At 36.8% G+C, this 22349-nt stretch overlaps 5 protein-coding genes across 5 annotated transcripts; 2 read left to right on the top strand and 3 right to left on the bottom strand.

The window, feature by feature from the left end:
* The first annotated feature begins 407 nt into the window (after window positions 1–407).
* Window positions 408–5806, top strand: LOC135946188 (acid-sensing ion channel 4-like). The gene is made up of 8 exons (XM_065494282.1): window positions 408–685; window positions 741–862; window positions 3193–3324; window positions 3746–3893; window positions 3946–4122; window positions 4549–4697; window positions 4747–4950; window positions 5347–5806. The coding sequence occupies exons 1-8, from the start codon at window positions 658–660 to the stop codon at window positions 5656–5658; spliced, it is 1272 nt and encodes a 423-aa protein (XP_065350354.1). The 5' UTR covers window positions 408–657; the 3' UTR covers window positions 5659–5806.
* Window positions 5671–9526, bottom strand: LOC135946189 (hydroxysteroid dehydrogenase-like protein 2). Its single transcript, XM_065494283.1, has 8 exons — window positions 9359–9526; window positions 9126–9289; window positions 8306–8519; window positions 7666–7871; window positions 7407–7610; window positions 6719–6919; window positions 6537–6662; window positions 5671–5934 (listed from the first exon to the last, which is right to left on the bottom strand). The coding sequence occupies exons 1-8, from the start codon at window positions 9373–9375 to the stop codon at window positions 5822–5824; spliced, it is 1245 nt and encodes a 414-aa protein (XP_065350355.1). The 5' UTR covers window positions 9376–9526; the 3' UTR covers window positions 5671–5821.
* A 202-nt stretch (window positions 9527–9728) lies between these two features.
* Window positions 9729–11617, bottom strand: LOC135946585 (hydroxysteroid dehydrogenase-like protein 2). Its single transcript, XM_065494869.1, has 6 exons — window positions 11491–11617; window positions 11251–11411; window positions 10979–11192; window positions 10210–10412; window positions 9946–10152; window positions 9729–9890 (listed from the first exon to the last, which is right to left on the bottom strand). Exons 1-6 carry the CDS (start codon window positions 11493–11495, stop codon window positions 9805–9807), a joined length of 876 nt encoding a protein of 291 aa, XP_065350941.1. The 5' UTR covers window positions 11496–11617; the 3' UTR covers window positions 9729–9804.
* A 3333-nt stretch (window positions 11618–14950) lies between these two features.
* Window positions 14951–16566, bottom strand: LOC135945462 (putative autophagy-related protein 11). The gene is made up of 6 exons (XM_065493174.1): window positions 16405–16566; window positions 16144–16306; window positions 15790–16088; window positions 15643–15732; window positions 15476–15590; window positions 14951–15416 (listed from the first exon to the last, which is right to left on the bottom strand). The coding sequence occupies exons 1-6, from the start codon at window positions 16533–16535 to the stop codon at window positions 15219–15221; spliced, it is 996 nt and encodes a 331-aa protein (XP_065349246.1). The 5' UTR covers window positions 16536–16566; the 3' UTR covers window positions 14951–15218.
* A 375-nt stretch (window positions 16567–16941) lies between these two features.
* On the top strand, window positions 16942–22006 carry LOC135947451 (uncharacterized). Its single transcript, XM_065496329.1, has 10 exons — window positions 16942–17251; window positions 17418–17619; window positions 17681–17807; window positions 17871–18024; window positions 18082–18211; window positions 18268–18597; window positions 18896–19014; window positions 19062–19112; window positions 19202–19623; window positions 20255–22006. The coding sequence occupies exons 2-10, from the start codon at window positions 17433–17435 to the stop codon at window positions 20985–20987; spliced, it is 2253 nt and encodes a 750-aa protein (XP_065352401.1). The 5' UTR covers window positions 16942–17251; window positions 17418–17432; the 3' UTR covers window positions 20988–22006.
* Window positions 22007–22349: the final 343 nt, after the last annotated feature.

Below are 22349 nucleotides of genomic sequence, written 5' to 3'. Positions count from 1 at the left end.
ATGAATTTTTTTTTTCATTTAGCTTGAAAATTACTCTTAACGTTGTAGGGCTAGAAATGAAACAATTATAGATTTGCATTATAACATAAAACCATCTAAATTTCCCTTGAACTAACATAAAATCCTAAATCGTTCATTTCTCTGGTGCGATAATTATTATTTTTTTCTTACAAAACACCATTTCCGGATAATATGAGCTTTCCGCAAAAATAAGAAAAATTTATTTGCCTAAACAATTTTACTGTTAATAACTCTACATGAAACATTTCAACATTTTATTCTGTCGATACAAATTTAGCTATGGGCTCTGATATTTTTTATTCAATACAAAATGATGCTTTATTTCCAACTGCAAATATGCTCTGCTCTTTCGTTCTGCTATTCCCTTTTCCATTTGCGTTCTCGAACAAAGAGCTAGCGGGTTACCTTCGTCATATGGAAAAACGCGCATGAGGGAGATGTGCGGCCGTTTATCAAAGGCGGAAAACAAATAAAACGCCCGCCGCTTCTCCCGCGAGGGCCTTAATAAAAACACACGCGTCGGCCTCACTCGATTGTGATTTATTGGGCCTGTTCTTCCCTGCAGAAACACGCCGATAAAGAGTTGTAAAAAGTGGTGTACGATGTCAGACGCACGATATAGCTGCAGCGGCGAGGATGAAGCTCAGCACCGCGCCCAAGTTTGGTAAAAATTTCACTTTCAGTGAAACTGGCCGCTATTTGCATGTTGAACGTTGTAGGGCTGGCCGCGGACAGCGAGGAAAAACAGTGCTGGATCATTGCATGCGCCACCACTTCCTGGCTCAAGCAAATCCTCAAACTCATCGTGCTCGTCGCCTGCATGACCGCGGTCGTCTTTCAGGTGCTATGATACTTTCAAAAGTAAAATTATGGAAATTATTATTGGCAAAGATTTTTTGAAAAAATATATATGCATCATTCAAAAAAGTTCTTTAGTTTCTAGCACTTTCCCTGATTCATTATTCCGTGAATGTTTCGATGGCTAGAAATTTTAAAAGAAGGCACCATTTTTTTATATTTACAGCTCAATTTCTGCACATTTTCAAATTATTGGATCTTTAGCTGGTTCTTTCCTTGACTGGGCTTCCTCCAATGAGGCTTGTGCGCCCATGATATTTGTTCGCGATGTTATTGGGGACGAGGTATTTGCTATAGTTGATCGCTAAATAGGGAGTCACCCATCTCGAAAGAGGTGAACCGATTGAAGAGGGAAAGCAATTTTTTTTCTTAATATTCTTTGTCATTTTTATTCCTTTTCAACTAGCGTGTTGGCTTCGTCTTATTTTTTGCTGAGCTAAAATTTGAAAAACTTCATACTTCTTTGAAAAGAAAACTTAATGTATTATATTATCCTGAAAAAGAAGAGTTAAATACATTACTTGGGCAATCCAAGTCACTCATCATTAGTACTAATAATGATCTGTAATAACTATAATTACAATTTATTAATAAGAGTAATAAAGTTGGTTTTAGACAGTCTTCAAGTCAATTTTTGATGCACCTTTTTGTAGATTTATTCACATAATTCACACGTAAAAAGGAGTTTAAATGACATATTTTGAGGTGAATTTTAATATTTTTAATATGCAATAAAAGAAGTATTGTTTTTCAAGCAGAAAGAAATGATAAATAAATAAATAAACAATTCTGCCATTTTCTCTGTCAAAGAATAAAATTGCTAAATAAACCTGAAATTTTCATACGAAATAAAAAATTTATAATACACAATAAAATATAAATCTCTAGTTTTGGAAAATAAAATAAAAATAGGCCTAAAAATAGATAACTTATCTTACTAACCTTTACACTTTTTGCTCGATTTCTAGCCAATTTCTATGGTTCAAATAGTTTTAAATGGATTGATTTGTGTTCAATTAATGTTACCGTGACGTTTGGAAGCTCAGAAGAAATAGCCGATCGTCTAACTTTTATATTTAATGCTTGTAAACGCACGATACGAGACCTAGTTGCAAGTTGCAACACGTATAGAAAAAGATGCACGATTCTCAATTTTAGTGCAATCCCTTCCTAGGTCAGCATCCAGAAGTTGCAATTTCCCGTATAGTACGTGAGTCGTTTCTGCTCTGTACTGTACAACTTCCAATTCCATCTTTCAAAGTGCAGTGCTTGTCATTTTCAACCCCCGAGAGTATAAATTTTCCTTGACGCAGAATGAGGAAAAAATCACAAACTGCGCCTTGCATTCTTGTCCATAGAGTCAAAGAATTACAAACACTGTGCAGTGCAGCTCTCCACTGGGAAAACGGGATAGACAACCTGCTTCTCAGGCAGACTGAGCGCGTTGCATATCGCTGCCCCTTGCATTCACGTTGTTATTTCTCCAGCTTGGGTTCGGATTTTTAGACGGGTTTTTTAGGTAACTTTTTCGGACGGATTTATGCTCCGTTTAGAAAGTTTAATAGCCAATTTGGAATACTTAATGGTTTTCACCCATCTTTTAGATTAATTTTCTGTTAAAAATAAATTATTTTTTTAACCTTTAAGAGAGTTTTGTTTTGTAAAATCCAGGTGATTTTCTTGGATAAAATAATTAGGCTATTTAGGAGATCTTTACAGTCCATACAAAATTTTCTCCAACTTTGTGATAGTCTAAAATTGACCATGTAGCTCAACGAGACCATTTATTAATTTTATAAAATTATAAGTTCAAAGAAAAAGTATATCATTTTTTATTCAACTTGATATTATTTTTCCGCTAAAATTACCAACGTGATCATGGAAATGCAAAAAAAGTAACTTAGGAAAAGTAGCATAATTAACTCATAATAATAAATAATCTAAATTATTTTTCCATGTGTATGTTAGTGGTTTCAAATCAATATTTAACTGACTTTTACAGCGTTGAAAAAATTGATAAGTGCCAAAGGTAAGTAAATAAAGCAAATCATCAAAAGACAACAGAATCTGAAGAGGTTGGACTTTTGGATGAAAAATGCATACATATAGCACCAGAAAAATTAAAGATTTTGAAAATATTTTAGGTTTTTAGGTAAGTTCAAAGTGTGATTTAGAGAGCTTTTGGTGGTTGTTAGAATGGCTTTCTAATCTCTTTAAAATTTAATAGGATGCGCTAACAATAATTTGATTGAATTTGCCCACAAAAAAGCTAAAAAATATCCCATTGTCTTCAAATCCCAACCCTATTTGCAGCTTTCTGAGTGCATTCTGAAGCTGCACTACCCTCCTGTGTCGACGCGTACCGAGCTGAAGATTAACACGACCGTCAACTACCCGGCCTTGACCATATGTCGCAATCCTGCCTACAAGGACGCTGTGCTCAGAGTGCTCTTTTAATTTAACTCTTGCTTGATAACAACTTTGTTAATCTTTATTTTAAATGCTCGGCGTTTGGTTCAACCGTTGATTCAACCAAAAAATTTTGGAAACTTTTAAAAATAAAAGAAATTTAAGATGTGCATTTTGGCAAAAACGAAAATTTCACGCAATAAGATATTTTAAATGTGTTCAACTGTTAAAAATATTTTCCTAATCCTGTTTAACTAAAGACTTTTGATTGATTCAAGTAGACTAGATAATAATGCACACGAAAAAAAATAAAAAAGAAGAGTAAGAGCCCTTTATTTAATTCAACGAGTTAAGTTTATAAATAAAGTTGAGATTAATTTCGGTAACATCTTAATTATTTGCTGGATATTAATATAATTTTGATAGAAGGAAGAGTCATTTAATTAATATATTTCAGAAGTACAACTTGGGTCCCAGTATCCGCCTTACGTCCGAGTGGGCCAAGTTTCCCTACGACAAGATTAGTCTGTCCGAGTTTTGGAAAGAAGCGACATACACAATGGTTGAGGGTATCAACCAGTACGGAATGGCTGGATCCATTAATCGTAAATTTCAAACTTGCAAATTAAAATTGAACTGAAAATCAATTTGCTTCAGACACAAATCTTGAGGAGACCATGAATTTTTTGAGCGGGAGGTGTTTCACGATCAAACCGGAAATCGCTACAAGGCAAATCGGAAGCGACGCTGGTTATTCGGTCCTTCTGAGACATACAAGACCAACCTCTCCTGCCTGGAATCTGTATGTTCATCAGGTTACGGATGACATGATAGGTATTTTATTCAGGATTTGCGTTTGCAGTTTTCTTTTCGTTTCTTCCGCGGATTTTTTTACATGATATAGATTTGAAATTTATTTTTTTCCCCGAAAAATAATTAAAAAATGCTGAATTTAAGCTATAACTTTTTGAAATTATCAAGAAATCTTATCCAATAAGTGTTTGTACGTGAAAACGAAATCATGATGAGCTTAGAATTCCTATTAGAGTTGTAAATAAAATTGGTTGGCAGTAAAAATTCAACAGTTGAATTTTAATCGTTCCTCAGAAGATATTATCAAGTTAAATTTATTACAAGGAATATCTAACCTCGCTTAAAATTATTCCAACACCTAATAATTTAGTCCGATTTAATTTCTTAAATAACAAGAGTAAATTTACTCAATGATAGAAAACCAAACTGTCAATGTGTCCATTTCAGAAAACACCATGCAAAGTTCGGCTGTGCAGGAGCTGATAATTTTGCCGGTGGGCGAGATGGCGCACGTGAAGATGACAGTGCATCAGTTGGAGCGGGTGAACCACCCAAAATCGCCGTGCAACCCAGACCGAAAGTACAGCTCTGCAAACGTAAGCAAAGTAGTGCCAAAATATCCATGAAATAAAAAAATAATTTCAGTGTGAGGAGCGGTGCAGATGGCGGGAAATCGAGGCCAAATCGGCGTGCTCGGTGCCGTGGATGCCAGGCTCCGATCTGCCCGAGTGCAACAACTACACCAGCTTGCTGCCTGTCATAGTCGAGTACCTCAAGTTTAATACGAGCAATGAGTGCTCGGCGCAGTGCCCCAAACCGTGTCACATCACACAGTTCAATACTTTCATTGTAAGTACTAAGAACCTACTATATTTCGAAAAAAGATCAAGGTGCTTATTTGATTTTTTTAATTTAAGAAAAAATTGTTCAGTGAATGATATTAGTTTGGTTTGAATTTACAAGTTTTAGGAGACGTAAAAACAAATTTTTAGTCACAACTTCATTTCTCTAACGTCATATGAAACGCAAGGTAAGAAATTACAGAAAAGCAACAGCAAAAAAATCCAGCAGACTTTAGTGGAGGATATAATATAAAAATATTGCGATTTTAACAGAGGCGCGGCTATCCAAATTCAGAATTTTTCATTCAATCTGATTTTTATTCGATATAATTTTATGTACTGCATAAAAATATATTAACTATTTTAAAGAGTCCTTCCCATGCAATGATGAATTATGTCCTAGGTGAACCGTGCAAGGGATGCCACTTTGCCGTCAGGCCATAGCCAGATTTACTTGTTTCACACGTCAAAAATGTTTACCTGGGTGAGAGAGCACTGGGACTATGACCTGTCACGATTTGTGGCCGATGCCGGTGGCTCGCTCGGATTCCTGCTCGGCGTCTCGGTTCTCAGCCTGCTCAGCATGCTTGGCAAGGCGCTTCAGATTTTCACGTGCTGCGCCCGCACGAAAGGCGCTGACGCAGCGAGCAACAATACCAGCCGCAGCAGTTCTATCAATAGCTTCCCCAACGTTATTAAAAAGGAAAAATTTTAAAACAGAAATGGCTTTCTATGAAAAAGTATATTAAATTTATTTCAGTATAATGTTAACTCTTCGGAAACAATATAATCAACAACGCAACTCACAAAGTGTACATTTGCTGACTTGAATAAATAGCTAAACAATTTTGTGAGTTCAAAAATATAAATAGTAAATTTTACATTTTGGCTTTGAGGTGTCCCATAAGCTTCTCCAGCTTCATCGCCTTCTGGATGTTGCCCGAAATTTTCAGCTTGCCAGTCATGAAGGCGCCAGCTGGCTTCAGTTTTCCTATACATCAAAAGAAAACAAAATTTTAAAGACTCAATCAGATGCAGGGCATTATACGCATTGCGATTTTCTTTAATTTCTTACAAGGTAACTCAGGAGAAGTAACGCCCTGAATTCTTTACGTTGGCTGGGAAAAATTTGCGATAATGTTTTCAAATTAACTCTGGTCAAATAGTTCCATTTTTGCCATTTGGAAAAATAAAAATTGATTTGTAAATTTTCATTTGATTAATTTCTTTTCCGAATTTCAATAAACTTGAATTTAAAAAATCAAATACAAGAAAATATTGGGAATAACATGTTCGTAAAAAGTTAAATTTCATCACCTTTCAAAATATATGTAGTTTGGGTTTTGCTCCAATCGTAAACGTATTGAGAAAAACCTCACGGGAACAACAATTAAGTTTGCTCTCGGAATTCAGAAAAAAACCCTGTATCATCTATAAATTGATTTATAATTTTTTGGTCATATTGATTCAGTGTCCCATAGTTGCTGAAGTAGTCAAATTGAAAAATTGACACAGTATGCGTGTTATTTTATTCTTTTGGAAAATAAGAATTCTAAAATTTATAAACCACTAGCGTTAAAATTTTGTAAATACCTGCGAACATGTCAGCAAAATGTTTGCTATTCATGCTGAGCGTGGCGTCAGCATTGGTTGAGGGGCCCTGTCCGACGCTGCCCTTTCCAGTCTTGAGATCCAGGAACCACTGGCCCTCCTCAGTTCCTGTCACACGCACCAATTAAACCATGGAAACTTTTACTTTTAAAACACGGCCTCACCTGAAACGTTGAATTGGTAGATCGCGTTCACTTTGGCGACAAGCTCTTCGCTCAGGTTTGCCTCGATGGCCTTGAACACCTTGCCCACCTCTCCTACCGCGCCTCCTGCTGACGCCGCTGCCGGCTTCTGGATGTGCTCCTTGATGATCGTCTCTGGCGGCACATCCAGGAAGAAGTCTGGCATCAAATTGTCCTTGTTGCCTGAAATGGAGTTCTGATTATTTCTATGACAGTGTGTGAAGTTTTAGACGGTTGAATAATCTATTTAAATCTGCGGTTATCAATTTTGTATAGAGATCAGTAAAATACTGCTGATAAAATATTCACTAATAGTTCTGGCCATCCAAATTTAATTTTCCACATATAGCAGAGCCATTCAGTTTTTTAAATTTAAATATTATCGTTGTGTGGATTACTTCTTTGTTTCAAAATGTTTTTGTCTGTTAAAACCAGATATTCCTTGATGGTTTTGGAAGACCAGCTGTGGAAAAGACTGACAATTGTGCGAGCCCTCTGCTATCAGGGAGTTTAGGGACCAATTCAATAGCTTGTGAAGCCCCATAAACATTAAAAAACACGGTACAATAGATCCGCCTTTTTGGTACATGTTGAGTTTAGCATGCAAAAGATTAACTTTTTTGGATGATATTTGAAAAAGGTGTCATTAAAGTAAAATTAATCAATTTACTTGGATCAATGGCGTACGAGTCCATATTTGTGATGCCCTCGGCAGCCAGCACCTCATCGTCGATGGCAAAGTTTCCAGTGAAGGAGCCGCTGTCCCTGGTGAGGATTGCGTAGGCAGCATCGGCCATAATGTCCGGTTTGCGAGACATACGGGCAGCCTCGCTCTGTCCTCCGGCCAACATTTCCATAGCGGCGGTCAAAATAGCTGGAAAATAAATGTTCCTTCAAATATGAAAACGTTAAATTCAAGATAACGGCACCTGTCCTCGGCCAGAGAGCGTTGACGGCCACCTTGTCTCCACGGAACTCTTCAGCCATACCGAGCACGCACATGGACATGCCGTACTTGGCCATGGTGTAGGCGACGTGATTCTTAAACCAAATCGGATTCATGTTCAGTGGCGGGCTGATGTTGAGGATGTGTGCGTTCTTGCTCTTCAGCAGGTATGGCAGACATAGTTTCGAACTGGAAATAAAATTATTGACATTAGTACTGCGTTTTTTAGGGGCATATTTTAACTGTTCTGGGATTTAACCAACCGTTTTACACTTGCACTGTTTAAAACTGGATTTTAATTTAAATTCCATCTCTTTAATCAATTTTTTAGGAGTTAACAATTAGTTTTATGTAATTTTGATTTTAAATTCAGTAGACCAGTAAATTTCAATTAATTATGGAGTGAATATTTCTCCAACTTCCTTCACACTTAAGAAATTTTGCTTTGTGTATTGGGTAATGCAATATATCTTTAGCCTTGGCAAAAACACAGCAAAAATCAGATTTCACAGAACAAGCCGGCTTTTATAGATTGATGAAAAACCGTCTAAAATTCCGAACCATAACAAGATGTAAACAAGTTTAGTGTTCAAATGTTATAAAAAATTTCCTATAATAATTACACAAGGAATGTGCCGCGAGTATTGATTCCGTGCATCAGGTCGTAACGCTTCATGTCAGTGTGCTGGGTCGGCGTCAGCGAAATTGCGCTCGCATTGTTAATAAGGATGTCAATTCCTCCGAAGGCCTTGACGGCGTCGTTGACAGCGTTGGCGATCGAGCTCTCGTCCCGCACGTCCACCACACACGGCAGGGCTTTGCCACCAGCGGCTTCGACTGACCACACAAATAATACACAAATTAATTTCTTTTATCATAGAAATGCCAGAGCTAATTTTAATCTGAAAATTGAGATTTTATTAGCCTCTGACAAAAATGGGCCCTACATAACCAAGTAGCAAGCTCACAATCAGAAATTAAATTAAAATTAGAAAATTAAGAAACATAATATTTTGAGTTTATTTCAATTTTCCCCTCTTAAGTCTAAAAATTGGGGATTTTAAAATTTCAAATAAATGGCAAAAATAAAAAATGACACGTCAATCAAGAAAATATATTCATTATTATGTCTGTCTTCGAAATCCTATTTAGAATCGATTCCTGTAATTTCTTTGGCCTTTGGTGAAAAACAACTCAAGAAATCGAATTTTTTCCTTCCCTGGTGATATTTTTCAACTCTTTAAATAAATGATTTCGCGTCGAAACTTTATCCTTGAAATTTCCTAGTGACAAAGATGAAGACACAATAGTTTAATCATATGAAATAATTGTGTGATTCATACAGTAAAATGCAAATGATTGGGCAGGAAATGATTATGAAAGTTGGCTCATCGATGCAATTCTAAATCTATAGTTAGAATAATGAAGAAATTGCAAACGTACTCTCTTTGGCAGCTGAGTAAATGGTGCCAGGTAACTTTGGATGTGGGTCAGCTGTTTTGGCCGCAACGACGATGTTGGCCCCATCCTTGGCCGCCTTCAGGGCAATCGCTTTTCCAATTCCACGGCTGGCGCCTGTGATGAAAAGGGTCTTTCCGGCGAGTTTTCTGCCATGAAAAATTAAACAAAATAAATTACATAATTTGACTCCCAAGTCCGGAGTGCCGGGAACTTACCCCGTGTTGTTCAGCATCGTGCTGGTTAATCAAGACTTTGGACTAGTTGGACCTTGGTTCACTAATCTAGGCTCACGAGGAATAATTATCTTATCTGCAAGTCACACACGACTCGAGTACTTTGTGTTCTTCACAGAGTTCTAAAGGTCAGACTGCCACGCTAACATTCCATTTGTTTATACTCGCATATGATTATAGGGGCGTACTTGAGACAGCAGTCCAAGACAAACATCCTGTTTGAGCCTCTTTGTTTTGGCGCGAAATCAAGTCAAAGCGGACAGTCGGGAATAGAAAATTAAAACAGGGCTTGCAGTTCTGTTGTTTCATATTGCAGGAAGAAAATGATTTTGCTCGGGAATAAAAAGCAATGTTACGTTTTCATAAGATTCTATTAAAATGGCGAAAATTGCATTTTTGAGAGTGAATAAAAAATGTAACTCGTTAAATCACAGGTTTTTCTTTAGAAACTCGTAAAATTCTTTTGGTGATGTCCCCTCCAAGTATCCATCTGGCATCAGGTTATCCTTATTTTCTGCAAATTTATACCAAAATTTAAGTATGTTATTAATTTTTTTTTCATATTTTACTTGGATCAATTGCGTAGTGGTCAAAATCTTGAACACCCTCAGACCTCAAAAAATCTTCATCGACTAGAAAATTGCCAGTGAAAGAAGTGTCCTTTGTCAGGGCTGAATGAGCTGCATCAGCCATAATATCAGGCTTCCTGGAATATTTGGCCAAAGACTCGTCCTTGTCTCGATTGGTTATTTTTTGCAGGCCAGCCGTCCAAATTCCTGTTATTATTTTTTATTTAAGGGGGCTGTTGAAATTAATTAATCCAATAAACATGCCAGTCTTCGGCCACAGAGAATTCACGGCGATCTTCTTTTCAAATTCCGCTGCCATCCCAAGCGTGCACATGGACATTCCATATTTTGAAATCGTGTACGACAAGGTCCTATTGAACCAATGCGGCGACATATTCAGCGGCGGACTGATATTCAAGATGTGCGGATTGTTTCCCTTCAAAAGGTGCGGAATGCAAAGCTGTGACCTGGATGATAAAAAATCCTCTTTAGCTCTGAACTTTCCATTTTAAATTAAATTCCTAGCGCTGAAAACTTTTAATAGGAGCCGAGTCGACAATTTTTCCTACGGAATCCCCGTAATGGAACCGGTCGAGAGCGTTTTCCTAATAAGACAACGTCCCCAAAATATTTGTATCTTTCATTAGAAAAGCTTTAAGTCATATCGAATTTACAATATTTCAGTGAATCTCAAGATACATTTTGGATTTTTATCTTTAGTAAAATTACAGTAAGGGCTGAATTTTCCTGTCCTATTTCTAACTACAAAATTAAAAGAAGCCACTTGACATTATTCATTGCTGTTATTTTTTTTAAAACCGATGAAATTTTTGAATATTTACAATAAAAAATTAATTTTGATTTATATCTAAGACTGAAATACCAACATTAAAACCAAATTAAATTTATCAGTAATGCTAACAATTTCACGATTTGTGCCCATTTGATGATCCCACGTCAACAATTAGAATTCCAGAAAAAAAATAGTAGACCAACAACTATAAATTTCGCAGCGCCTAAAATAAAAACCGACATGAGGAAAACTGCTCTGCCGTTGATCTTGTGCATCAGGTCGTAGTTCTTCATCACCGTGTCAAGCACCGAGGTGACGGCGTTGGCACCTGCATTATTGACCAAAACATCGATGCCTCCAAAGCGCTGCACGGCCTCCTGGACCGCCCGTGCGGCGCTTTTGTCATCGCGCAGGTCGAGCACGCAGGGCAATGCTTGGCCGCCCGCCTCTTCCACTTGAGAGACAATTATTAATCAGTTCTTTCAGATATTAATTCATTTAACCCAGCAGACCTTCTTTTGCAGCAGAGTAGATGGTGCCGAGCAATTTAGGATGCGGCTCGGCGGTTTTTGCGGCAATCACCACATTGGCTCCATCGCGGGCAACGCGCAACGCAATTGCCTTGCCAATTCCTCGACTTGCTCCAGTGATGAAAATAGTTTTCCCAGCCAGACTTCAATTTATTTAGTTTATTTATTCCAAATCAAGGAAATTCTGTATTAAATTGATTAAACTTGGTTTCTAATACTCACGACATACTATGTGGACTGTTTTGCTTATATTAGGATAAAAATGGAAAATACCAGAAATAATTTTTAACACATAAGAGGTTAGGATTATTAGATAAAAAAATTAGCATCTCTTCATCACTACGCTCCACCTGTTGGTGATCAAATGAGGAAGTTCTGTTAAGCAACAATTTAAATTGACCGCCGCGGGAAACTTTCAATTATCATATGACATGGTTAAGAAGAAATGCTCCCAATACTCAGGGAGATAATTTAAATTTAAATTACCCAGAGTTTCAGCAGATGTAATTAAATTAAAGCTATAATTGTGCAAAATTTGAAGGGGAAAATCGAGTTCTAAAACATAAATATTAATTGATTTCTTATTATCTCTGTTGTACGATTGTGGTAAACTGCAAAAAAAGTCAAGGCTTTTAGATATTATTTATTTTATTTATATTCCTAGTAATTTTTCAGCAAAATTCTACAATTTATAGATATTTCCTCTGACGTGCGGCTTGAAGGACAATTTTTTGTTGAACATACCACCACGTCTCAATCATGGATAATAGAAGTAAAAATCCTGAAAGATAAATACATTTCTTCAATATTTGTGATTTTAATTTAAAATTAAACTATTTAAATTTAAAATCAGCACTAGAACATTATTCATTTATATGTATATCATATGTCCCTATCTAGTGAATTATCATCATGTAATTCTAATTTTGAACTTGTAAGTTAGAACAAAATGAATTTACTTACCAGCAGATCTCAACGCCTCGATATGTTGGAACAGCAATGTATCATGATAACATGCTGAAATCAATATTGAAATTTATATTAAAATAAGAATTGCTCTTCATTGATAACTTATTAATATTATGCTGATTCAGAACTAGAGGTATTTCATTTAATTATATCAAATGTCCCTATCTAGTGAAATATCATCATAAAAGTTTGTTTTATTAAAATACAAAATATTTAATTACCTGTATAAATGCCAATCGAGATCAATCCAGTCTTGACTATGTGACTGTGAATCTGTGGAATATAAAGAAAATAATCGTTTAGAAACATATTTGGTGCATCTCTCTCAAGTAAAATAACTTTTAGGAATTTAATCAGGAAGAAGCATTAACATAAAATAAATTCAAACATTCGTATCAAAATTCTTAATTTAAAAGAAAATTTTCTCGATGTCATAATTATGTTAATATACATTCATGCGATTTAATTCAACGAATTTTACCTTCAGTAACATAAGCGATTTGATGGGTGCTCTCATCACCCCCATCTAGGCGCTTGGAGAGTTCGGAGCTGAAAATAAGTGTGGAGATTGAGGTGAAGGCGGGTTTATTCTTATTGGTTGTTGCTTATTATTCATTTAACTTAAAATTTGAACTTTTTAAATTTAAAATCAGCACTAGAATATTATTCATTTATATGAATATCATATGTCCCTATCTAGTGAATTATCATCATGTAAGATTATTTAAATTTTGAGCTTGTAAGTTAGAAGAAAATGAATTTACTTACCAGCAGTTCTCAACGCCTCAATATGTTGGAACAGCCTGTAATTTTAACGAGCTGAAATCAACAATGAAATATCTTTTAAATATAGTAATTATTATTGCTATTCATAGTTAAATTATTTCTACAATGCTGATTCAGGACTAGAGGTATTTCATTTAATTATATCAAATGTCCCTATCTAGTGAAATATCATCATATTTTTTTAGTTAAAATAATAATATAGATAAAATAGTTAATTACCTGTTCATCCAATTGAGATCAATCCAGTCTTGAGTCTTGACCAACTGGAAATCTGTGAAAAATAAAGAAAATAATCGTTGAAAGACACATTTGGCATTAGCTGTCTTGTAGGTATAATAAAAAAAGCATTTACATAAAATAAATTCAAACATCTGTATCAAAATTCATCACTTAATAGTAACTTTTTACGATGTCATAATTAAGTTAATACAATTGCGTTATAATTTTACGAATTTTACCTTCAATAACGTTAGCGATTTGACGGATGCTCTCAACACTCCCATCTGGGCGCTTGGAGAATTTGGGACTGAAAAGAATCATGGAGATTGAGGTGAAGGCGAGTGTATTCTTATTGGTTACTGCTTATTCTTCATTTTGATATAAAAAGGAAAATCAGGACTAGACTTTTTTCATTATTTGTTCACTTTTGTGAACTCAAATGTCCCTATCTAGTAAGATGATCATCATGGTTGGTTAGAGGATATATTTTGGTAAAGTTACAATTTCTGCCAGGTTACGCATCTCGCCAGTTCTTATGAGATTCCCATATATTTATGTAATATAATAAAAGTAGGGGTGGCGGAAACTGTAATTTTTCCATTATAATATGAAAATATATGTACATAATTAGAAATTTAGCATGATGAGGATATATGAAGTTTTACCAGTCAATAATAGTAGTGATCGATTCTCAGTCGTCCTCGTCCATGTAGGATTTTTCATTAATACATAAGTTCCGATCGTATTGTAGATTCGACTACTACATTATTATGTACATATCTACAGTCTGGATTTCATCTTTAAAGCGTCTTCACTTCCGTCCATTATGGATGTTTGTATCTCTGCATACCTTTCTGAAATTTATACAAATAGATAGCTTCGATAGTTTCTTAGTATTATTCTGTTGAACAGAATAAGAGGTTAAGACAACTAAGTAAGAAATAAAATTTGATACCTACTCTGATAAATAATGCTCAGAGCACGTGCCGCTTTATGCGTAGTGTGCAAACGCAAACTAGCTGCTGTGCTTCTCCTTGACTCAGACACGTCGTAACGACCGTAACGTTCGGCGCAGCGTTTTTCCATCTTACTATGTATTACGCAGATCTCCAGTTGATGCTATTTGTTTCCAATCATTCCGTCAAGAAGTCTCACGATCAATCGAATAATATCTCGATTTTTGTTGCTCCCCACGAGCCTCATGCTCATGCCATCCGCCATAACCAGGCCATAACTGACACGGCGCACGGCGATAGCGTTAGCATGATGATTGTGGGATGGGCTCTGGGCTGAACACTGAAAAGGTGGTACAGCTGCCGCTACGATGTTATGACTGCTGTGGCGCTACAATCGAACATAAAGGCGCGCTGTTCTCGTTTTGAGAATAGAATAATAAAATTATCTTTAAGCAATAATCGCTCTTACTAAATAGAAAGAGAGGGCGGTTAGGTTTTTAAGCGAATAATATTCGAGTGTTTAGTTTAGAGAACAGGTTTTGATATTTTTTCGATGCCAGAATAAAATTAAGTACCTCAGAAATAGTGATTTTTGCGATATTTTAGTGATCTGCACCGCAGAAAGTTTACACAACTTCGACAGTTACTACAACATTAAACCTGCATGTAACATTTAATTTAATTAGCAAATTTACATCCTTGATTTATATCGTAGTAAAATGATTTAAATTCACCGATTATTTCATGTATGCTCAATTTGGCATGCTTTTTTATTAATTTATGCAAACTGCACGTCATTCAAATTTCCAAAATTGATACATTTATCAGAAGCACAAAAAGCCAGTCATGGCTAAACATTTGGTTCACGCATTCATTCAATACTCAACACGGCATTAAATATAATAATGCACATGCAAAGGTATCATCAAGATTTTTTTATCCCATTATACTTTATTCTTATGATAAACCAAAGAATTCATGGAATGTGAATGTATTGTCATACAATTATATTCATTGAGCTCAATTACTGTCATCATTATTTGTGTCGCTGGAGTTAGATTTGCTTGCCTGCAGCCTTGTCATCATCCTTTTCAGCTGATCCTCTAATAATCGAACATGGTTTCTCAAACCTTCCTCGTCAAGTCTTTTCCTCTTTTGCAGCTGCTTGAATTGTGTTTTAAGAAGCAGTATTTCTTCATCCACATGTTTTTTCCTCTCCTGCAAAATTAATTCAACAATAAGTATACTTTTTAAAATGACGTTCCGAAAGTGCTTACTTCACACTGAGCTTCTAGGTCTTTTTTCTCTCTTTCCAATTTGTCAATTATTCTGATTAGTTCATGGTAGTGCAAGTCTTTTGGTCCTGACTTGACAGCTTTCTTGTGATCATAGCTAAAAAAATAAGATTCAAACATACGTTGATGATAATCATATCTAAACATACCTGGATAACACTGCCTTGGCATAATCTTTTTGGATGTTTTCTAGAGCCGCCACTTTTCTGTCTAGAATTCCCATCCGTTTTTGCTCAAGTCTGAAATTAATTTACCATAAGTAATCTTAAATCATATTCATTGTAAAATTAACGAACCGAGATTGAAGCTCTTTATTTCTGTTTCTCAGCTCCTCAATATCTAATGACTTTTCCTTCAATGCAAGTTGATTAGCTTCTTCCAATTTCTCAACAGACAACGCGTGCACACGGTTTACTTCTATGAATCTCCTCTTCAGCGCTTCGTAATTCTTGACCAAGGACAATTTCTCCAGTGACAAAGCGGCGTCATTTGGATCCCATTCCCCGCTGCTCACCACTTTCGCCAATTCTGATGGCTTGATTTTCAGCTTGGTGCTAAGACTTCTAATGACTTGTCGGTCGCTGTGTTGCTGAATCTACGAGAAAAATAATTGTTGCAATTGATAAAAAAAATTTAGAACAATTTTTTACAATAAGCTTTTCATTTTGCTGCTCCAAATCAATGATCCGCTGGTTCGCCTTGATCAGGACCCTTTCCAGTCGGCCTATCGACTCACGCAGGGCTTCGATTTCCTTGTCCCGGGTTGCCAAAGTAACCTTGACCTCAATATCAGATCGCACGCTTTTCCGGAGGCTGTGTGACAAAATGATAAATACATAATGCGAGATGAGAGTAAAATTTTAGCTATATTTATGATATTATTTATTTATATGGATAGTATAAAAACTAACCAATTCAATTCTTCTTCGAGAGCGACAATTTGCTGCCCAAGTTGGTGAATGACACTCCTATTAACAGCACTACATTGAGGATTCCACGAAGCCACCAATCTTGGCAAATACTCGGCGAAAACTCCTTCCATCACTCCCGCTATGTACCAGGAATAACGATAAAAACAAACAGCAGGAACTAAAATATGAATATGAACATGAAGTTAGCATTGGCACTCTCAAAGAAAACGTACGTTTTAAACGTTGCTGCCAACATTTCAAAACCTTCTTATTAAAAAATGAATTAAATATTTATGAAATAATTTAACTTAATGAATGCATCATGTTTTTAATATTTTAAAATAATTTATTCATTTTGTTTTTTTCAAAATGTCAAGCAAGCACATTTTAATAAAATATTGAACTGACGTTTTAACAGTGATGGTTCTGTTGGCTATAGAGATTTGAAAAAAATGGCGCTGATGAAGCGAACTTCACGTTAAGTCAGGGCCAGGGGCGGCAGTCACCGAATGCGGAATGAAGGGGGCGTAACACTAGCTTTGCAAGTGAGGAACAAGGGAACAGAACCAGGAACACCCCATCAAACACACACGGCAAGAAGTGAAGTGTGTTTATCATCAGTAACTTGACTTTTTGCTTTGTTTTTGCGTTAAAACGCGACTTTGACGTTAAGCTGACTTTTTAATAGACAAGTGCATGTTATCCCTCTCATGCTGGATTGATTCAAGACGTTATTTTTGAGAAGGTTTTGCCAAAAATGTAAGGCGTAGTTGTCTACCACGATTTAATCGCCGAACCACCCGCGTTCACCAGTACATACGTTTCTGATTTCATTAAGTACTTGAAGGTACGGTATCTACATTACAATTCTATCAATCTCAGCTAAAATTACATCAATTTATTGTTTCGCGTCTATGTTTTTGAATTGTCGAAAACATTGTATAATATTTATATAGATTCCACATCATATTTTTCGCTCTGCAACAGTTTTTAAGATCGTGTTGTTTCTTAAGGATAAAGCCTTCGGGATGGAGAAGCCAGACCCGCTCAAGTCTAAAATGAGTGAGCACCACTTCAGTGAAGCGCATTTTGAGAAAAGCCTGAGCAATCTAAAGAACACTCAGGAGAGCATTTCAGGGTTGTCCACATGGTGCTTGCAGCACAAACAGCACCACAAGAAGATTGTAACCTGCTGGTTCAAGGTCATGAAAAAAGGTGAGAGAATCACTCTAGGAGTAAAACTGGGGCGTTAATTGAGTTTTTCTTCCGTTTTTAGCTAAAATGGAGAATAGGTTGATCCTATTTTACTTAGCCAACGATGTGATACAATACAGCAAAAAGAAGAACTATGATTTCATTAATACTTGGGCACTTTTCCTTCAAAGAGCGGTCACGCTTGTCAGGTAATATTTTGAAATTAAAGAAACTGAATGGCTGTATTTATTTTTTCTTTTACAAACCGCTAGAGATGACAAGATTAAAAACAACATTACAAGGATATTCAAAATATGGGGGGAGAGAGGAGTCTATGATGAAGCGTTCATAGCTGACCTTTCAAACCTGCTTGACTGCCAGAAAGGAGTTTCCTCTGACACAGCAAAGCTGGTTGCCGAGTTCCAAGTAAGCTAGATTAATTCGTTTATGTTCATGACAAAAAATTAATGGCAATTTTTTTAGCCACTACGACTTGTCGACAAAATTAGAGGGTGCAAAATCTTGGAAGATGACACAGACTTGAAGTTGAAGCACATCAAAGACTTCCCCTTGGACCTAACCAATGCTGACACCCTTAGATCTAGCCTCAAAGGTTTTGATGATAAGATGAATCACAAAAATAAAATTAAAAATAAATTTGTTTTGCAGATCGAAGGCATGGTGCTGACTTAGTGACTGAAGTCGACCAAGGAATGGCCAAAATCCAATGTTATGTTGCCTCTTTGAAAGAGGAAATCAAAGAGCGAGGAAAGCTGATTGAATTTCTGGAACAAGGAGATGTATTTTATGAGCACCAAAAAGGAGAGGCGAAAATTGTGGTCACAGCGTACAAGAACTTTGGCATCAAAGTCAAGAAACTCAAAAAGAGTGCTGAGGAGTTGTTGCCAACTCTTGCCAGCCCCGTCCCTTCGCCTGATATCAACGCACCCTCACCCTCAGGATCGGATGACCTGCAGCTTCCTGACCCTCCTGGTCAAGGTAAAAAATCCAGGATTTGACAGAAGGGCGGAAAATAAACAAACAATATATGGTTGTCCGGAAATAACATAAATATATTCTGGAAAGGGTTTTGAGATACATAATCAGTATTTAAATTTGCAATGTTTAGAATGTTGACCTTAAAAAACAGCTAGAAATTAAGTTAATGTTTTCTCCAAGGTTTAATTTGAAGGTTTTAATGCCAAAATTCGCTTCCTTAGATTTAAACTTTACATTTTTCAGATATTTTTAGAGAAATCGATTTTTTTATTGAGCTTAACATTGATTATTTCTGCAGCTGCAGGACAGAATAACACGCAACTCAAATACGACTTGCATACGTTCTCACAAGGAACTCCTGATAGAGGCATGGGAATGGGCAGCTTCATAGGCTCCAGCATGACCTTTGACTTTCAGGTAAATACTTGGGGGCGTAGCATGTCCTGTTCTAACATGTCGCACAGTCTTTCAGGGAACCTCCACCCAATATGCCGCCTATGGACAATGGAACTCCTGTAAGTCAATAGAATTTTATATATTTGTTACTTGCTAGAGATAAACGTAGAATGAAATAAATACTAATTGTGAATTTCTTCTCTTTCAGAATAAGCAAATAGAAGTGATAGGCAGCAACAATTCTGGCGGCAAGAAACTCGAAGATGGATTCGTGATTGACGATTTCCTCAAGTCGCTTAATCCGACTTCAAACGCGTCGATGCCGCCAAAACGGCAGCCACCCCTTCCACCTATGCCGCAGCACATCGGCGCTCCTCTTCTCAACAACTTCAGCGCACCCCCGCCTCCACCCCCTCCTGAACCGTCCAGGCAGTCTGGCTACAATCATATGGATGATCGTCATGACTGGGAGATGAACAAGGAGTGGAAAATGCCACGGAACTCGTGGAACGATGGCCCAGAGCATGATTGGGCAGCTCCTGAGAAAAAGATGAAATTTGACGAAGGACCTGTTTCTCCGCCGATGTTTGAGAAAGAGGGATTTAATCAACCTGTACAGTATGATGATAGGTAATTTTTTTTCATTTCTATTATTGCTTGTTTATTCTCACCAAGAAAAAAATGTACATACTTGTTAAAAACAGTTTGTCAAAAATTAAAAAAAAATAGAAAGTACATAGTGAGAAAAGGCACCATTCCTGGAAATTTCTTTCTTAGGAATTATGAAGAAAAAACAAGAGAATTTTGGTCAACGTTTTAAATTAGTAAATATTATCAGCGTTCAAACTATCTCAGCTGACTTCCATGTCATGTTGCACCATTTTGGTCATTGTAGAACAAAAAAATTAATAATCAACTAAAATGGTCATATTTTAGATTATTAACTGATTTTTTTCAATGCTACTGGAATATTATGGTCGAATTTATGAAATTTCTTAAACTTTTTTCGTTTTTTTTATACAATAAATTTAAAAACAACAAATCGTAAGACAAAAAATTAAGGGAAAATTAAAATTCTCTCAGAATATTTAAAATGACCCACCAATCGCTTTGTCTCATGAAACATCTTCAAAGAAAATAGAGCAAAATGAATTTTAAATTGTATTTTTCAATTCTTGTAAATTGCTGTAATTGTAAAATCTCCAACACTGGTGTTGAAAGTATTGTAATTTAAATATTTCCTCGCTTATGAATTTTTCAGGACTGGAGTTGTACCTGAGGACATAGACCACAGAGGAGGAAGAGTGAAAAAGGACATCGACCACCGTAACCTGATAAGTCTGACAGGTCCGCTGAACGCTGCCGTAAAACTGAACAGAATGGGCGCCGAGGACATGGATCTGCGCAGCATTCCACCCCTTCTCAGTAAGAAGGTGGAGCCGCCGCCTGGAATGCTGAACAAGGATGTGCGCAGGGACATGAACATGGAGAGCGTAGACATGGAGCTTAGCGACGAGGAGCCCATCCCCAGCAAGAGGAAAAGGAACGGCTCGGACGGCTCGAAAGGGCCCCTCCTGCCAACGCCCCCGGCTGGCGACGCCCCTGAGTGGAATCCCCCACCCCCTGGCGCCGAAGAGGAGCCCCATTTCCCGCCCCAGCCAGAATTCGAGGACATGAACGCGCATGGGCAACTGCCAGGAGGGCCTCCTCCGTTGGCAGAGCCGTTCGGGTGTCTGCCAGATGATATGTTCTCTAGCGAGGGTGCGTTCGGCGAGCCCCCCATGCACGGAGGCTCGCCAGGTGGCTTCAGTGGACCCTTCAGTGCCGGTCCGTTCAGACCGCGGGCCCCGTACGGAAAGTACAACCCTGGCTACACGCCCGGCTACACGAACCGTGGCACGATGATGCGCGGTCCCTCACCGAGGTTCCGTGGACCACTCCCGATGAGGCCCTTCCGAGGCAACAGAGGCCGTTCAAATTTCCCCAGATGGTGATGGAGTCCTGCAAATTCACACCTGAACTGTATTTCCACTTCTTTGTTATTGATGCTGTACTTTTTTGTGGATTTATTTGTTCCTCGCAAGAGTCGATGAGCCTCTCAACTCTTATTTTAGTCATTTTCTAGACACTGATGCAAATATACCGTTGCCAGTGCGTATAATTTGTCACTCTGCACCCCATTGCCAGGTACGGACATGGTTTTAAATCTAGGGAATAATTTCCGTGCCATACAAACGTGACGACAGATCTAGCAAGGAAACTCCGAATTTGATATCAGTTTTTTTTTTTTTGCATCAAACGTGTACACTTTTGGTGATCATTTCACGAATAAAAAAGCAGTAAATGGCCGCCGCACCACCAGCTTAAATTTTTCTGATTGTTTTGAAATTAAGGAGGTCATTAATATTTTGTTATACTTATAAAAATTCAATTTTTGCTTGATCTTCATGGTTTTTGGGATGTGGCCCCCCAGTACTGGAAAATATCGTTTGGTGGGTCATACTTTCTCAAAATCTTCCGTTTTCGTTATAAACTTAATATTTATATAATATTTTATAGTGTTAATTGATTTATAAAAAATTAAGGTTCCCTCAAATTTTCATAAATAACATGTCAATCGATTTACCTCACCAAGGGGGTTTCTGCGTCTGCACAGCAAATTTCATCATGAAAAGACACAATTTTCTAATTTTTAAATGAAAATACTCATTCTAAGGTTAGGATTTGGGACTTGTGTCCAAAAAATTGGGATATTTCGGATTTTATTGCGAGTCTGATGCAAAAAAAAATGTTTTTAAATTTGGAAAGGTTTTCCTTGTAATTTGTGTATTTCGACTGCTCGCCTGTGGTTAATTTTGGCGTTTTGGTCCAGGTCAGTACAGCTCATTGTTATGGAGTGTAAGCGTAAGCACACTAGCACACACCGCATAATTATATTATGTCTATTAAGATTACAGGTCATCTGCCTCGTAAACTCTTAACTTACAGTGTAAAATAAAACGATACCAGGACACGACTGAATTTTTGCATCTAACCCTTTCTTGAGAATATTTACTCAACTTTAAGGCTAAAACTTAAATATAAAACAATTATCTCGTTTAAATTCATAAGATGAATTTAAATCATTTACATGACAAACGCTAGTTATTTTTTTCCTGCATTCCTAATGTTTAACGCAATACAAATGCGTTGAATTTGCACCTAAATTTAAAGGAAATTTTAAAATTATTTGGTGCTTATTCATTTCAATTATTATTATGTAAAAAACATTGTTCCAATTTCAATGGTTTTTTATTTAAATCAACTGACTTAAATTGTACTCAATTAAAGTTTGAAACAACTCAAATCTATATTGA

Source organism: Cloeon dipterum, chromosome X (genome assembly GCF_949628265.1).
Source record: "Cloeon dipterum chromosome X, ieCloDipt1.1, whole genome shotgun sequence".
NCBI lineage: Eukaryota > Metazoa > Arthropoda > Insecta > Ephemeroptera > Baetidae > Cloeon > Cloeon dipterum.
This window is presented reverse-complemented; position numbering and strand designations above follow the sequence as displayed.

Coding starts and splice junctions, on each gene's coding strand:
- LOC135945462 (XM_065493174.1), bottom strand. CDS start 16,535: ATGGAAGGAGTTTTCGCCGAGTATTTGCCAAGATTGGTGGCTTCGTGG. Junction 16,307..16,404: donor CTCGAAGAAGAATTGAATTG/GTTAGTTTTTAT, acceptor TTTGTCACACAG/CCTCCGGAAAAGCGTGCGAT. Junction 15,733..15,789: donor AATAAAGAGCTTCAATCTCG/GTTCGTTAATTT, acceptor AATTAATTTCAG/ACTTGAGCAAAAACGGATGG.
- LOC135947451 (XM_065496329.1), top strand. CDS start 17,433: ATGGAGAAGCCAGACCCGCTCAAGTCTAAAATGAGTGAGCACCACTTC. Junction 18,025..18,081: donor AGCTGGTTGCCGAGTTCCAA/GTAAGCTAGATT, acceptor CAATTTTTTTAG/CCACTACGACTTGTCGACAA. Junction 19,113..19,201: donor CTATGGACAATGGAACTCCT/GTAAGTCAATAG, acceptor CTTCTCTTTCAG/AATAAGCAAATAGAAGTGAT.
- LOC135946189 (XM_065494283.1), bottom strand. Junction 7,872..8,305: donor ACTCGCGGCACATTCCTTGT/GTAATTATTATA, acceptor TTTTATTTCCAG/TTCGAAACTATGTCTGCCAT. Junction 5,935..6,536: donor TTTTGCTGACATGTTCGCAG/GTATTTACAAAA, acceptor TTTGATGTATAG/GAAAACTGAAGCCAGCTGGC.
- LOC135946188 (XM_065494282.1), top strand. CDS start 658: ATGAAGCTCAGCACCGCGCCCAAGTTTG. Junction 863..3,192: donor TGACCGCGGTCGTCTTTCAG/GTGCTATGATAC, acceptor CCCTATTTGCAG/CTTTCTGAGTGCATTCTGAA. Junction 3,325..3,745: donor ACAAGGACGCTGTGCTCAGA/GTGCTCTTTTAA, acceptor AATATATTTCAG/AAGTACAACTTGGGTCCCAG.
- LOC135946585 (XM_065494869.1), bottom strand. Junction 11,193..11,250: donor CTACTCTGCTGCAAAAGAAG/GTCTGCTGGGTT, acceptor TTGTCTCTCAAG/TGGAAGAGGCGGGCGGCCAA. Junction 10,413..10,978: donor GGCAGAGCAGTTTTCCTCAT/GTCGGTTTTTAT, acceptor TTTATCATCCAG/GTCACAGCTTTGCATTCCGC.